The sequence below is a fragment of the Abramis brama genome (genome assembly GCF_963993115.1).
Source record: "Abramis brama genome assembly, chromosome: 5".
NCBI classification, from domain to species: Eukaryota; Metazoa; Chordata; class Actinopteri; order Cypriniformes; family Leuciscidae; genus Abramis; species Abramis brama.
This window is the reverse complement of record NC_139967.1, coordinates 28,829,577-28,847,437: the sequence shown is the minus strand read 5'-3', so window position 1 is coordinate 28,847,437 and position 17,861 is coordinate 28,829,577. Positions and strand designations below refer to the sequence as shown.

The window sequence follows — 17,861 nt, the reverse complement described above, 5'->3', positions numbered from 1 at the left end:
AGGTGTTACGTTTTTAGTTAAAAACAGTGTTGTGTAAACAGCCCCTTAGTCTGTGTATATATTCTCCCAATTTTGTTCAGTTCTTTGTCCGTTCTCATCGATGTTAAGTGGTTGTGTTATCTCCTGAGTTTCTATGACCTGTTATCTGTTGGATTATTAGATTAAATACTGTTTATTTGATCTACCCCTGAGTTGTGTGATTTATATTCGCAACCCACACCTGTGACAGAAGAACGAACCCATAAAGATGGACTTACCGGCTGCTTTGCCTCGAGCAAAATCAGCAAAGCCTTGAGGGCCACTTTCGTGGATTTCTCCATCTGGCGAGCCTTACGGACTATCCCGATCCTGTCCCTGCCGGTCCCGTCTAGTTCTCCTGCATCTACGCTGATTCCACCCAGCTCAGAATCTCTTGCCTCCCGGCTGGTTCTGTCCTGCTCAAAGTCTCCAGAATTCCCACCCAGCCTCCCTCTCTCACCTCCTCTTCAAACTTCAGGCAGTCCCTTGGCTCCTCCTCCTCTGCCTCCCCTCTGTGACATGGATCCACCTCGAACCTTCCGGCATCCAGCTCCTCCTGGACGAAGGTATCCCCTGGCTCTGCCTCCAGCCATTGATATCGTCACTCCACCTCGGCCCATCGTCCAGACTCCTCCACCTTGCCTCCTCTCTCTCTCCGTCGGTTCCACCTTGGACCATCGGACTTATGGCTCCACCGGGCTCCCTCTATCCTCTGGCTCCACCTTGGTCTGACATTGCGAGCCGTCCGCTGCACTCCATCTCTCCACCCCTATGGCTCTGTCTGGCTCCGCCTGTCCTCGTTTTTATTTAATCTGTTGAACTCAGTTCACTGAGATAATTTAAGAAAGATTTTGTTTTACATTCAGCTTGTTTCATGAATGAGGCCCGTGAATAATTAAATGTAATAATATTTAATTATTAAATATTAATAATTAATATTATTTATTTTTTATTAATAATAGAAATATATTTTTATTTTTAATCCAAAAGTTGTTACTAAAAAAATGGTCAGAATTGCAATTCTCTTTGTACACAGTAGCCTACAGTTATATAGTCTTTCATAGACTTATTCACGTTTAAACACACTTAATTTAAACAACTTATTATTCAATGCATTACTTCTATACAGATTTATATATTAATTTGGTAAAATTACTTTTCTTATGTTAAAATCTCAAACGCTAAATTAAATCTTATAATTGACAAAAACAGCCAACTCTCATGCTTTTTCTTTAGCATTTAAATCTTCATATAAAAAGTCCTGTGGGTCTCCACTTCCTATCATCCATTGTGCAGCCTTCTTGTACCGTGTAATTCTCTGACCACCAGCCTGTCACGTGATTTTCAATTTCTGCAGAGATGCAGGGCCCTTGCCCACCCATCTGACTGTTTTTAAACTTAAACATAATTCTTAAATTGAAAAAAAAAAAAAGAATAAAATGGGTTTAGTATATAGCTGCGAGCAGCAATGACGGGCCCAAGCCGGTGCAATATTGACTGTTTTTGTTCTGTTTCAGCAGCGAAAATAGTTAAAAAAAGATCACAGCAGAACCATCACACATCTCACAGCAACGTGTTTATACATACATACATACATACATACAAACATACATACATACATACATACATACATATATATATATATATATATATATATATATATATATATATATATATATATATACACACACACACACACACATATTTATATTATGGCAGTCCACTCTGCTTATTGTTTTTCGAGAATGTTGCTCTCCTGTTTGTCATTGTGCACAAAACTTCACGCCAATAAATCATCAGGAATATTTGCTGACTTGGGCGCGTCTCAAGCGCCCTCTTTATGTTCATCCTAATGCCTGTTAGTTGTCCGTGGATTTGCCCATATTTGGCGTTTAAAATGGAAACGTCTTTAGACATGGAAAATCGATTTTACAGTCAATTCAATGAACACTTATGTCTCAAAAAATTGAACAGGATTTTTTCACAAAAGTGACAGCCCTAGTAGTGGCGCTATAACTTTGACTCACAATAGTCACGTCCATGTGATCGGCCTCTTACAACAAACACACTGCTGAAGTTGCATCAAGATCAGTTAATGTATGCTGAAGTTCGCAGCCTGTTCATTATAGCCTTAATAAAATATAATAATAAAATAGTCAACCTAACATATAAAAATTACACTGCTCTGTTTAAATAGTCAGTAGTACAATTCGTACATTCACAGTAAGCACCGCTCCACTGTGATGTTTCCAAGCACATTTTTGCGCGTGTGAAGAGGATGATTTTTTCCGTCGATATTGGAACGTGAGTGAAGTACAAAGCCTAAGTCCAATCTGCCCCAAACTTCACATGTTTGATAAAAGTCCTGCACTGAACACATCTACATAGCGATATTCAGATATAGACATAGCCCCACCTACTGGCAGAGGTGGGCACAAATACATCAAAAACTATTTTGTTACAAACTACAAATACTGGCTCATGAAATGTATTTAAATAAAATACAAAATACTGATGTGAAAAATGTATTTAAATAAAATACAAGTAATTAGTATTTTGAAAATACAAAAATACTCCCACAATAATCTTAAAGGGTTAGTTCACCCAAAAATGAAAATTCTGTCAGTAATTACTCACCCTCATGTTGTTCCAACCCCGTAAGACTTTCGTTCATCTTCGGAACACAAATTAAGATATTTTTGATGAAATCTGAGAGCTGGATCACTTCTCCATAGGCATAAGGCATTATAACTTGCTGGCCCAGAAAATGTATTAAAGCTGCATTATGCATTCGCTTTTTGCTCGCGGGTTTCTATATAGAGCTCCCCCTACAGCTTCGGAATAGATATTTGACAACACTGTCGTCAAAATTCGTTGGCTCGTCCCATCTTCTCCCGCTGGTCATGTGCATTTGTTTTCAAAGAACCCGGCGAACGCACGGAGCCATGTCCACTGAGGTATGTATAATACACAGAAGGCTAGCATATAAATGTTTAGATAGTGTATGTGTGCAATGCCGTAAAGCAGTTTGTTACATCGCGAGACCTGATATCACGCAATACTTCCTGATGCTGTGGCCGGCGGCCCACCAGCCCAAAGTTGCAAGGGTGGTTTTTCGTCTCACAGGCGCTCGAGGGGTGCGAAAAGACCACCATTCAACCCGAAAACAGTCATATAACCATTCCAGTGACTCCGAAGCTGTTCGGTTAAGATAAAAAAGTTACTTAGTTCACCTTTAAAGACATCGTTAATATAGTCCAACTGACTACAGTGGCTCAATCTTAAGTTTATAAAGCGACGAGAATACTTTTTGTGCACAAAAAAACCCCGACTTTATTCCACTATTCATTTCCTTCTCTCTGGGCCTCGAGTTAGTTCACATAGTGTTTTAGCGCAGCGCGTCTGTGTTGCACGTCACACGCATCACACACATGACCAGCGTCGGCCAATAGTGAGCCTACGTGTGACGTGCAACACATATGCGCTGCGCTGTTATACTACGTGAAAAAACTCGAGGCCCAGAGAGAAGGAAATGAAAAGTGGAATAAAGTCGTTATTTTTTTTTTTTTTTGCGCACAAAAAGTATTCTCGTCGCTTTTAAACTTAAGATTGAGCCACTGTAGTCACTTGGACTATATTAACAATGTCTTTAATACATTTTTTGGGCCAGCAAGTTATAATGTCTTAGAAGCCTATGGAGGAGTGATCAGCTCTCAGATTTAATCAAAAATATCTTAATTTGTGTTCTGAAGATGAACGAAGGTCTTACGGGGTTGGAACAACATGAGGGAGAGTAATTACTGACAGAATTTTAATTTTTGGGTGAACTAACCCTTTAATGCCGTTTTTAAGAGGAGCAGCGTCACTTCTCTCCTGTGTTCAAAAATCATTCACTTCTTGGAGGGAGCCCGGTCTACAGGGTGTCACGTGATTTTCGTGCATCTAACCTGGACATTGCCATTGCCAACATCAGACCGAAAATATGGCAAAATCGTTTACTATGGTGATAAGCATATGGTGATTTTTCTTAAGTATTTAAGTATTTGAAATACTCTAGATACACTCCCTCAAAATATTTTGTTACAAACTACATTTTATTTTTTCCACACCTGCAAAATACAAATTACAAAATACACTAAAGTAATTAAATACGTATTTAAAATACATTTAATTGAAATACTGCCCATGTCTGCCTACTGGCAACAGAAACTGACATGGTTAACACAGTAATGCAGTACTAACCACATAATTATTGTCTACTAAGCATGCTAGAAACATACTTGATGAAACTTCAGTAGTTTGTTTGTTGTAAGAGGTTGATCACATAGATGTGACTATCGCGCCCGCGCCCGCGCCACCCACACACACACACACACACACACACACACAAAACAACAACCCACTTCCAAAATCAGAATGTTTTTAGAGAGTTCATTGACAACTACAATGTCTGGAGTATTTGGGTATTCTCTGAGAACACTTCTTAGAGAGTTTATGTTATCATTCAGATTTGAAAACCAGCCAGTTTGAACAGTCTTATTTGTGTGTATTGCACTTTGTCCAGACACTTTGCGCAGTTCTTGAGCTGTTATTTTACGATGCGATCGTGGCGGGTGATGTAAAGGCCTTTAAACACAGGGCACCCGTTCATTATGTGCGCTGTAGATTCCATTGTTTTATCGCTGTGTAATAGACAGAATGGTTCGTGGTGTTTTGGAAACCACAGAGAGAGGTTGTATTTGGTCGGGAGAGTTTGCAGCCGAGCTTTGATAACAAATTTTAGGATACCTCCGTTAACGGCTGAATTTCGTAACGCAGAGTGTGAGACTCTATGATCCGCGCACTGCAGGCATGCAAGTTTACCTTGAAGGTGCAGGTTAACCCAATAATCGCGCTGTTGTGCTTGAAAATATTGGAGGATTTCATACCTGCACGTCCAGCTGTTCAGCTTCTTACTGGTTACAGTGTGATTGTGGTATTGTCGCCTCAGCACGCATGTTTAGATCCATAATCTGCCCCTCGTTGATATTTACCTGCTCCCCGCCTGCATGTGCCCAGTTCAGCTGTATATTATTGTTGCTGCACAAGTCATTCAGATCGGGCCAATCCGAACGTACTCCAAATCCTGTAGCCCTGGTATCCAGCTTTCCGCTAGGTTTCTTTCTGAAGCCGAGGAACCCTGGTTCTCCATCTGCAGCATGGGGGACCTTGCGTTTGCTTAGATCCAGCAGCAGTGAGCGCCGGGCCACTTCTCAAACTGTAGGGGCGTCGTTATTCAGCATGTGCAGTAGGTGCTTTATTCTGGTAGCTGTATATATCCATTCAATATTGGGAATCCCCAGCCCCCCCTCTGATTTGCTCATAAAGATAATACTTCTTGTTGTGTGTGTATTGAGATTTAACCATTTTCTTACCAGCTGCACGGTCTTATTGTTCAGCTCATTCAGATGCTTTTTAGCAATGTGGACATTGGCGAACAGATGTTGGATCTTGGATAGAGCTATTTCCCAAATGCCTGGAGTTTCATGCAGGTCGGTAGGGGACACTGGTCTATCAAGTCTAGTCTGCTAGAGTATTTATTACAGATATCGCTCACTTGCTCTTGCCATTCTCCTGCAACATTAAACATGTGTCCTAAATAATTGTAAGATTCGTGTCTTGAATAGACTCTGATTGTGCTTCCAGCGATTGTGAATGATGGAGGCTGATCATACTTGGCTCTATACCATCTATTGCCACCGCTGCGTCGTTCGTAAAACACCGCACATTTGTTGTTCTTAACTTCAAGTCCAGACCATTGCAGAAAGCGATCGGTACATGACAGCATGTTGTTAATGACGTTCTCCTCTCTTGATACTATGAGGACATCGTCGGCAAAGGCCTGAACTGGGTTTGGAGATGTAATACCAGGCAGGGCAAGGAGGCATAACCATTTCAGCTAGTGGTTTAGAGCCATTGTGAAGTTCACAGCACTCCAGGGACACCCCGTCTTAATCCCAACTTCAAGTTTAACCGGTTTCGTTAGTTGTTGTCCACAAATCACTTGTAGAAAAGAATTGTCGTATACATTCTTGATTATATGTATATACTGTTTTGGCAGTTTTATTTCCTCAAGGGAATGAAGCATTACGCTATGAGGTAAAGAACCAAAAGCGTCTCGAAAATCAAGGAACACCGCATAGAAACGGGAGGATTCATGTTTAAAATCATCAATGGCAGTCTTCAAACAGAATACGTGCTCATTCATTCCTTGCCTCTCTATGTATGCTTTTTGTTTTGTTGTCAATGTTCCTGATTCCACCAGCCAGGGTAAAATTCAGCCTAAAATACACTTCATAAATACCTTGTATATAGTGGGGAGCAGCGATATATCCCTCCAGGTGGAAGGGTCCTCTGGAATGTTGTTCTTTTTGGGGATCCTATAGATAATAGCTCCCTTCCAGGAATCGGGGACTTTCCGACTGATTAGACAGACATTAAAAATCTGAGTGAGGGTCACTATTGAGAATTGTTTTGTCGCTTTGAGCACTTCATAAGTCACACCGTCTGCACCACATGCTTTGTTGTTCGGGAGGCTGCAGAGAACTCTAGAAATCTCCTCTGTGGTGAAGTCCGAGGTTGCGGGGTAATCTTTCGGGTTGTCCAGGTCCAGAGCACCACACCATGGAGAGCTGCTTATCTGCTGGTGTAACTGTGCTGGTTGGCATTTTGCAGCATAATACTCATAGACTTTACCCACGTCGCTTTATTGCAGGAGGGGGATCTGGGTAAGTGCTATGGTTTAAAATATCTATTGCCTTGCTTCTACGGTGTTCCAAAAGATAAGCTAGTTCGTTTTCGCTTACCACTCTGGGCTCTCTCACACTGCTGGAATTTGTCGCTCTATTGAGCGCTGGCTGGATGGTTTCCCGGACGAAGCGCAACTACTGATCTATCCATTCAATGAGCGTCTCTGAATCGGGCCTCGGTGAGAGCGCTCTACAGAGGGGGAATTTCCGTAGAATTCTTATGGTATACTTTAACAAGGGTATTCCTAGTTGTCTCCCATCTCTGTGAGTTGCTGTGTAGGATCCAATTCTGTAATATACTCCACATAAGATGGTTATAAGTTTAGTCCAGTAACGCGGATTGTTTCCGGTAAATTGTATTGTTTGTCTGTCATTAATTAGTTTAACATCCAGAATTTTTCTGAACTCTCTCTCCTGTGCCTGAAAGCACATCCATTCTTGGTCAGAAAGTGGGCGATTGTAATATTCAAAGTTTTCCCAGGTGGCGTACAGATGGTTACTTTCAGGACAAACATTTGTCGGGTCATGGATTCGCCATCCGAGGTTATGGATCTTACCGCTTCTTAAAGCAGCTTTGGTCGCGAACTTCAGGGTTGAGACCAAGCACATTGTGAGTAGTCTTGATATTAATATAATTTCTTCAAGAAATGACACGTGTGTATGTGTGCGTACTGCGCATGTGTGTGTGATGGTGGCAGTAGGTTCCCACGCTGTCATGCTGCACTAACAAAATGAACATCTACATTTCGCTGCCGGCGAAAACGCAGCTAAAGCTATATTTATATAGATATAAATTTTAAGGAACGCTGCAAACGTGGACCGTTTGAATGCAGCCGTCTATCTGCGATTCTGCGTGTATCTAATTAAGTCTCTGTACTTAGTAAAACCATGCAGAAAGACTGGTATCATCACTTTTGCACAAGAGAAACACGAAGTGGTATAACTTCTGCATACATTAACTGATCTTGATGAAACTTCAGCAGTGTGTGCGTGGTAAGAGGCCGATCAGATGGATGCAACTATTATGAGTCAAAGTTATAGCGCCACCAACTGGCAGCAAGGAAGTGTGTCACTTTCAAACGGGCGTTAGTCCACTGGAAGTTCCAGACTGTGTCCAGACTGTTGTTCTCGGATTGGTTCTGTTCCTTTAGATTGGACAGCTGGGTTTCCATCCCCACCTGATGTCATTGTTATATCATCACGACATGGGGCCTTTGGGGGAAGCAGTGAAATGAAAACTGTCACTGCTGGATTGGGTGTCTCTGTGTGTGTGTGTGTGTGTGTGTGTGTGTGTGTGTCATCGCTGTAGTGCATCTGTTCCTGCTTAATACTGCCAGACGGTGAATCAGAGTGTTAAATTAACCCTCATCTCCTCTTACATTTTTACACATGGAATCACATTTAATTATGTGTTAAGTAGTCATCTGAGGTCATGTTTTACACTTTCGTTGTATGTTTCCTGTCTGTATGATTCCTTCTCTGCAGCATAGTGAGTAGCCTGTCTGTAGTTTGTAATTGATTGTTCTGGCTATCAATATAGTGTGGATATCTATTTATAGACAATAAGGCATTATAACAAATACTTCATAGTACACCACAAAGCTAAACTATTTTAGATTCATCCATTACTAAGTAGTGCATAAAATCAATTATACACTAATTTAGGCAAACATTTTAGTCTGACCTCAGTTTTCAAGTTTGTTTTTTATTCTGACCAGTCATATGAAATGTGAAGGATGTATGGATAAGTCATGGACCCCCTCAAAATAAATTGATTTCATGGCCAATGTGCCTATAATAGGGGAGTGCAGGGCACAACCTAAAGCGGGGTTAAATGTAACACAGACCTTTAACATAGTTAGTCAGGGTCAAGCAGGTTGTGTTTCCGCTCTTTTTCTCTCGCTGCCAGAAGATGGTCTCCCATGGATTTGTGGAAAGTTTTGATAAGATTTCGTGAAGATTCTGGACAAAGAGTGTTTTGACACCATGCAAGTAAATTTTTTCATCATACGTTTTTTTTGGTTTCTGAGTTGGGTGTGTACGTCACCAAATCTAACTTTATATTACCTTAATCTCTGTCTTGTTGGCTAAAACATAGCACCATTTTGAAACATATCAGCAACTCCTAGCAACTGTTAGCTAGGCTTAAAATATTTTTTACACAGCGGGGTTAGTTGTAGCACAGTGTTACAACTAAGCCGCCAAGTGTACAACGATAATGAAATGAAAACAGGGAGCCACAAAGCTTTTCAGGTTTGAGTATTTATTTATATATTTATTTTGCCACATTTAACTTTGTTGGACTTTCACAAACAGTGTTGGAATTTAAATGTCAAAGTATGATTTTTTTTCACATTTGTTTACTATGCATTGATCATTTGTTTATTTATTAAAAATATAGCCTGTTTTCATGCAATAAACCCTTTAAAATGTGATTTTGAGCTTGTTTTTATTATTAATAATAATAATAATTTTACATGCAGCTGCCACACACAAATATAATTCAATTGCAATTACAATATTTGATGATTTTATTTATTTATTTATTGCAAAACTGTGCAGCCCTTTCCTATATCTCTATCCATGATATTGATCCATAAAAGAAGAATGATTGGATAAGGGATGGATGTATGGATATCTATCTATACAGATGTACAAACAATATCAAACTATACAGATAAAATAGTACTGAATTATGTGTTACACACAAGTGTTACAACTAACCCCTCTGTCTGTTACAATTAACCCCGCATATTGGGTAAGTTGTAACATTTGCACTTCTGTCACTTTCAGTGCAACTGTACGAAAATGGTAGGTCCTTTTTGTGTAAAAAATAAAAATAAATCTAGCTTAATTATTTTTTTAATAATTGAGCCAAAACCAAAATGTGTTGTGCCCTGCTCTCCTCTATGCTGTAATAATACTGTAAATATGAAACTGGTCAGAATTGATTTCTTTGGCTTGCTCAGTTGGGGATATTTTGGGGATATTTAATTTTATTCTATCAATCAATAAATTCCACTAGAAACAAACTTTGTTGTATTATTTTATTTTAATACTGTGAAGCTGCTTTGATACAATCTGTATTGTGAAAAGCGCTATACAAATATACTTGATTTGATTTGATTTGATTTGATTTGATTTGATTTGAAGGTTAAAAAGTCAAAACTTTCAAATTCAATTCAAAACCAATCTGCATAATTTTGGTTTGTAATATATCTTTATATTTTTTTTAATCAACCAGTACAAAATAAAGATTTCAGTCCTTTTGCAATATGGGTAACACTGTATTGAAGTGAATACATGTGTGCTATTAATCAGAGTGCATTATGGTTATAAATGAGTATGCATTATATAGGGAATGAAATTGTCAACTAAAGCCGAGTGCACACTGTGCGATTTTGGCCACGATTTGGCCATCTGAGACAAATTTTGCAAATCCTAAAAGAATCCTCTGATCCTTGCCCTTAAATCTAAAGTCTTTGATCGTTAGTTTGAAATGTTCACCGACAGCCAATTAATGACCGTTGCGATCAAATTTGACCTCAGACCTCAAGATTTTGACTCTCCTATGACGACCATCAAATTGTCTTTGTTTTTCAAGACAAGCCGTGACCAAAATTAACATTAGATTTCTTTGTAGCCACAATTTCAATTCCGCGTGTAATGCAGCTCACTGAACGTGTCATTGATTGATTGATGATGTAAAACTCCGGACAAGTTTTCTTGTGTGCGTCCGTTTTTAACGCGTCTTAAAGGGGACATATCATGCCAAATGCACTTTTTTAGCCCTTAAATGCATTTTGTTGTATATTTGGAGTGTTTAGAAGTACAGAAAATATGAAATTATTCTCTTCAGGTGCTTCGTTGATATCTTTATATTCTGTTTTGGTCATATTTTTCAACCTGTTCCGATTTTTCTGTTATCTATGACGTTTTTTGAACTATTACATCACAGTATTTGCAGCGGAACTGCCAAATAAGGACATTGACTTCCGGCCCAACACTTCGAGCAATCCGCCATTTTTATTTCTCGCTGCAATTTTGTAGTCCAAGCTAAAGGATGCAGAAGTTACGAGAGGGTAAGTTAAAATGTTCGGTTGTTGGATGTAGTAACCCACACGCTTCATTACACCGTTTAATGTAGATGAACTGCTTGTTACAGGACGCATGTTTAACTGAAAGAACGAGCAGAGAGAGAGACCCGGTCGCGCGCGCGCTCACTCTCTCTCTTCAGAGCCAGGCGAAAGTGTAAACAAGACATCACCGTCTCCAAACTAGACGCTGTCTTGCTCTCTCTCCCTCGCACATATTAATCAAAATAAATCGACACGGTGGTAAAAGGTCGGAAGACCAAAGTTTCATGTGTAAATACAGTACACACCATTGCGATACATCCATATGAAGACGTTGTTCTACAGGTTCGTCGTCTTCATTTTCATCTCGCTCCTGCTCCGACTCTGGCTCGAACATGTAAGGCTGGCTGGACAAGTCTTCTGTTGTTGACATTTTGTTAATAACGTGTGAATAAAAAGTTTCTGTGCCGCTAGATAATCGTATCTCTGCTATCAAACTACAAAAATGGCCGAACGGGGTGGAGTTGAACCGAGTGTGGGCGGGGTATGAAGTGTCTCAATTGTATTTAAAGAGACCGCACCAAAACGAGTTGCTATCAGACGCACATCAGAAAAGGGGTAGAAAAGGGGCCTGTGGAGCTATAATAATGAGGAATTCAGACCCAAACATTGTAGTTCCGCTTTATATAGACTACAAATGTATGATTTATATGTAAAAAGGAACAATTTAAAAGCATGATATGTCTCCTTTAACTGTCCTACAGTCTGCCATTAATGACAACTGAGATCTTACAGTGTGACATGGCTTACAGCGATGATCATGTTCGTACAGTCTGAAAAGCAACAATTGTAAATTACTATTATTAATCGCACAGTGTGCACCAACTAACAGGGTGGTTTCGGACACAGCCTGCAGAAATACATAGTGTATGGCATAGAAAATATAGGCTACATAACTGTCCCAGGTGTGCAGAGGAGGATGTATTATATGCTGTACATAAATTCATGGTGAGTACTCCCACGTATCACTAGAGTATCTGAAGAGCTGGAAAGCAGGCATTCAGGCACTTAATACTGTGTAGCATACTTACTTTTTGTAGTAGCCTACTTTTGTAGTGTAGTTTGATTTAGGCCTATATCCTACCCAGCATTTATTTGGACAGTTTTGGAAAACACAAGGGTACACTTTTTATATTTGAAGACCTCCGATGCAAAACCCTCTGCCACCTATTTCAAAAATGAGATGATAATATTGAGTGAATGCTCTCCACACTAGTATACGTTTATCAAATACTTTTAATGTCGGTACTTGGGTAGAAACCTATACGTAGGAGCCTGATAAAAATGATAATATTAAAGAAAAACATTGGAAGGACTTAGAGGCTTTTGCATCTGAAGTCTTCGTTTGTTGTCTATTCTGCAGATAATAACACTTTACAGTGACAGTCACTATAGTCGTTACTCTTCCACATTAGAGATATCGTTAATATTCTTTCTTCTCATAGCTTCTCATTTGGTTTTGTTTCATTTCTTCCAAGTAAGTGTTTTTTTTAAAGAGTAGTTTTCACTGAAGAGCGTCTCTAAAACATCAAATTAGTATCCTTGTTTTAAACTGTTCTCTAAGAGCGTTTGTTTTTTGGGTTACGAATCAATTGTACTTTAGGACTATTAAGAGTGCTGAGAAATCGAGTGCACTTTTAATTTGTGTATCTTTTTACACTATTCAACACTATTAGGCTGACCACTTCTGTTGCGGGTCAGCAGACGTGATTTTGCGGGACAGTGCAGGACCTCTGGGAGAGCAATAACAGACTTTGTAAAGATTGATTTATGTTAGATGGAAATCCTATTTGCAGTGACATTGGATGATAATATGATTTAAATTGCAAATAAGCTTTATAAAATGTTAATTGTGACCAGCTCTGTGTGATTGCACTCAATTTGCAGAGATTCAGGGAAAATATTCCGAAACTCAATTTTCAGAGAAAAAAGACAGAATTGCAAGATAATACATTGCAATTAACATTTATGTTTTTTATTCCATGGTGGAAATGGGCTTCCATCATTTAGTGGGACAGATACAACTATAAATGGGATAGTATAAATCATACTATCATACTAACCATCTATAGTGAAACAATCTGGTCTATTGAAACCTTTTTCAGATTTCAAAATTATTCAGCAAGTCTAAAGAGTGTTTTATGTTCTATTCAGGTGTGATCTAAGTGCATGTATGTTATTTTCATGTGTAATGTGTTCTGTCTGTGTGGGGCTTTAAGGGGTGGGGTGTTCTCCTGAAGAATGAGCCTGTGCAGTTATGTGTGGGCGGGAATTGGGGGAAATTTTGGAGTTGGCCACACAAGTGCTCAAGTTAATAAAACCGTTAAGTGAGTCCATCATTTTCTCAGTTCGCTACAGTACTATTAACCAAGACATATTGAGTTGAGAGAACATGAAATGAGAGCAAAACATCTTTTGAAAAACTGTCATCCTGTTCATCTCCAAAAATACTGGAAAGAAGAAACTCTGAAATAGCCTCAGTCATTAGTGTGACTGCATGATAAAAACACAACTGTTTCTTCATAGAGCTGTTAAATGTTTAACCTGTTGCCTGTTGCTGTCTTTTGCAGATTCAGATGTATTGTATATCCCTTCAAACAGAAACTGACAATATCAACAGCCACCCTCACTATTGTGATAATCTGGGTCCTGGCGGTGTCCATCATGTGCCCCTCTGGCGTCATGCTTCAAGTGACTAAAGAACAAACAATCCGCGTGTTCCTGGGAGATGGCAACCGAACAAGCCCTTTCTACTGGTGCAGGGAAAACTGGCCCAACCAGGAGATGAGGAAGATCTACACAACTGTCCTGTTTGCCAACATTTACCTAGTTCCTCTGTCCCTCATAGTGATCATGTACGCAAGGATTGGGATCACTCTGTTTAAAACGGCTATGCCAGCGGGGGCCAAACCTGGCCGCGATAACCGTCACTCTGTGTCGAAGAAAAAACAAAGAGTGATCAAAATGCTTCTCATCGTGGCCTTGCTCTTCATCTTATCCTGGTTGCCTCTGTGGACGCTGATGATGCTAACAGACTATGTTAAACTTACTGAACATCAGTACAGGCTTATTAACATCTACATCTACCCCTTTGCCCACTGGCTAGCCTTTTTCAACAGTAGTGTCAACCCAATAATTTACGGGTTCTTCAACGAGAACTTCCGCCGTGGATTTCAGGCCATCTTTAAGTTCGGCCTGTGTCCTGTCGGTGGTCAACATCGGACCTATTCTCACAGGGTGCAGGGTAATTCTGTGCAGCCGGTAAACCTGCAACCCTCCACAGAGCCCATCTCTCTTAATAGCCTGGAGAACAACAGCACGAGGAGGATGAACCACGTCAACGAGCAAGACTTAGTGATGGAAGATTTAGAGAAAGTGTCTGAATGCAGCATGGAAGGAGCTTCTCTTTAAGGGCTTCATAGAGGTGAATAATAATGGGCCAGCGGTTTTTAGATGACAATGATGTAGGATACATAATAGGCTCATTTCATCTAATGACTATTATTTCATAAAAAAAATGTAAAATTACATATTGTTAAGATTATATAATTGTGTATAAAATGGATTATACTCACATTTGTTTTGAACAGTCATTTGCTGTTAACATGAATGTACTTTCTGGCACATCTGGGAGTTTATCAACTGTAGTCTTGTAAACGGCAATTTGTAAGATAAGATTATTGTAAAATTATGTATAAACAGAATCATTTTGTGTATTCACTACTGTATACTATTGTAAACATCTGGGATTTTACAGCACATTATTTTATTTATTTATTTCATTTTATATGCAATCTGAAAGTATCAGAACTGCCATAATCCAGAATCATTAATTGTTTCTGGGATTTTAAGCACAGCACAGGCACATCATAATACTTAAATTAAACATACCTCATTTGTGACAAATCCCTCTAAATGCTGAAAGAAATTTCGGTGGGAGTTCTTTTTTTAAATACCATATTTTTTAAACTTGTGCTAAAACTGGGTAAAATGAGCCTTTTAAAATGAGATTTATCTGATTGTTCACTGTACAGAACTTGTAGTAAGTAACTCACACTGGTTACCCTGTTCATCAGTGTTGACTTTTGTTAAATTGTTTGACAAACAGTGAGGAAAATAAGTATTTGAACACCCTGCTATTTTGCAAGTTCTCCCACTTAGAAATCATGGAGGTGTCTGAAATAGTCATCGTAGGTGCTTGTCCACTGTGAGAGACAATCTAAAAAAAAAAAGTATGATTTTTTAACTATTTATTTGTATGATACAGCTGCAAATAAGTATTTGAACACCCGAGAAAATCAATGTTAATATTTGGTACAGTAGCCTTTGTTTGCAATTACAGAGGTCAAACGTTTCCTGTAGTTTTTCACCAGGTTTGCACACACTGCAGGAGGGATTTTGGCCCACTCCTCCACACAGATCTTCTCTAGATCAGTCAGGTTTCTGGGCTGTCGCTGAGAAACACGGAGTTTGAGCTCCCTCCAAAGATTCTCTATTGGGTTTAGGTCTGGAGACTGGCTAGGCCACGCCAGAACCTTGATATGCTTCTTAGCCACTCCTTGGTTATCCTGGCTGTGTGCTTCGGGTCATTGTCATGTTGGAAGACCCAGCCTTGACCCATCTTCAATGCTCTAACTGAGGGAAGGAGGTTGTTCCCCAAAATCTCGCAATACATGGCCCCGGTCATCCTCTCCTTAATACAGTGCAGTCGCCCTGTCCCATGTACAGAAAAACACCCCCAAAGCATGATGCTACCATCCCCATGCTTCACAGTAGGGATGGTGTTCTTGGGATGGTACTCATCATTCTTCTTCCTCCAAACACGTTTAGTGGAATTATGACCAAAAAGTTATATTTTGGTCTCATCTGACCACATGACTTTCTCCCATGACTCCTCTGGATCATCCAAATGGTCATTGGCAAACTTAAGACGGGCCTTGACATCCGAGGGAGATTGACAGTCGTGTTTAGCTTCTTCCATTTTCTAATGATTGCTCCAACAGTGGACCTTTTTTCACCAAGCTGCTTGGCAATTTCCCCGTAGCCCTTTCCAGCCTTGTGGAGGTGTACAATTTTGTCTCTAGTGTCTTTGGACAGCTCTTTGGTCTTGGCCATGTTAGTAGTTGGATTCTTACTGATTGTATGGGGTGGACAGGTGTCTTTATGCAGCTAACGACCTCAAACAGGTGCATCTAATTTAGGATAATAAATGGAGTGGAGGTGGACATTTTAAAGGCAAACTAACAGGTCTTTGAGGGTCAGAATTCTAGCTGATAGACAGGTGTTCAAATACTTATTTGCAGCTGTATCATACAAATAAATAGTTAAAAAATCATATATTGTGATTTCTGGATTTTTTTTTTTTAGATTATGTCTCTCAACAGTGGACATGCACCTACGATGACAATTTCAGACCCCTCCATGATTTCCAAGTGGGAGAACTTGCAAAATAGCAGGGTGTTCAAATACTTATTTTCCTCACTGTAGATAGACAGAAGTAGGTTTGGTATGGGCAAAAATAATATTTGACGCTCATGAGTCTGGATGTATGTAGCACTGTGATTCACTGGCCTAAAGCTAATTTATTCTTCAAGCATGCTTTTTCCTGTCTGTGCCAAAACCAGTCATCATTTAATTATTCATTACCATTTTCTACCCTCTCTGTTTGCATGTGGAATAAACTACTTGCTTTCCTTTCAGGTTTTTTTCTAGTATATTAACTACCCCTTCCTTCGGCCTGCATTATCTTGTGACAGCTTCACAAATTAATCTATAGTGAAACTGTTAAAGTCAGACTGGAATCTCTTTAAATATAAACCTCAGCTCTCTGTTAAGGATATGCGGAGCAAAAGCCAGGACAAGCACAAAGTTTAGGAATAATTGTTTCTGTCTTTCCTACTTTGTACTTTTTATTCACAGTGATTTAGAAGAACAGAACAAGCTGTTTTTGCAGATCAGTTTCAATAAATATTTTTATTAAGTACGCATATATTCAAACTGGAAAGGATGTTCTGAAAGTTGCAGTAAGACTTTTTACTTATTTTGTATCTTTTTACTTATTTACACTCCCACTCCAGTTTGCTTTGGGTGAAGATCCAGAAAAAAATGCCATGCAGTGTTTATTTATCCCAGTTTATTTTTTTTATTTCAACTTGAATGAATGAATGAATGAATGTCCTACATTCAATGTGAATGTCAGCAGAAAAGTCTTTTCTTTCCCTCAAACAGAGCAAAACATTTCCATTTCCTATAGTATTTTTCATTCAAATACTGTGACAGGAGTTTGTTGGATTACTTATTCGAACCATTAAAAGCATTCATACAGAGGATTTGTCTTCAAGTAATTCTAGAGTCTGTTGTCGACAGTAGATTAAACCTGTCGGCAGTCAGAGCTGTGTATTTGTGATTATCATAGCAGATGGGAGATGAGTATGTTAATTCTGCCCTCTTCTTGACAGCAGACACAACATAAACCAATGTGATCTCAACATGATTAAGGCAGCATCACCACTGTATAGTGAGATTGAAAATTAGTTAGTAAACAGAGAATATAAAGAAAAAAAACACATCTGTGATTACAAGGTGACTCTAACTTTATGGACACTCTAGGTCTTGAACAAAAATGTCTTGAAGAAACAGTCATTTTTATCTCACTGTTTACTAAACATGAATATGCTGTTTATGAACAACGGAGTACTTACTGTGAAATTGTTAATCTGTGTATTTCTAATGATGTATTTGCAAAAGCAATGCTGTAAGTAAACTGTCAGTATTTAAGGCTTCATGAATCTTGTTATATTAGTGTTGGCTACATGATAATAGTGAGTACAGTTGTTTCAAAAGTAATTGTGACAGACTAATTTTGATTTTATAAATGCACTTTTCAACAAGGAGTAAAGCAATCTGTGTTCAGGGTTAA

At 39.1% G+C, this 17,861-nt stretch overlaps 1 protein-coding gene across 1 annotated transcript in view; it reads left to right on the top strand.

Annotated features, from left to right (window-relative positions):
- npffr2a (neuropeptide FF receptor 2a) overlaps positions 1-14,796 on the top strand; it is a 46,169-nt gene extending 31,373 nt beyond the window's left edge. Inside the window, exon 4 of the mRNA XM_084114141.1 lies at positions 13,513-14,796. Within this exon, the coding sequence (XP_083970267.1) occupies positions 13,513-14,353 (841 nt within the window). The 3' untranslated portion in view covers positions 14,354-14,796. The remainder of the gene's footprint in view (positions 1-13,512) is intronic.
- Positions 14,797-17,861: the final 3,065 nt, after the last annotated feature.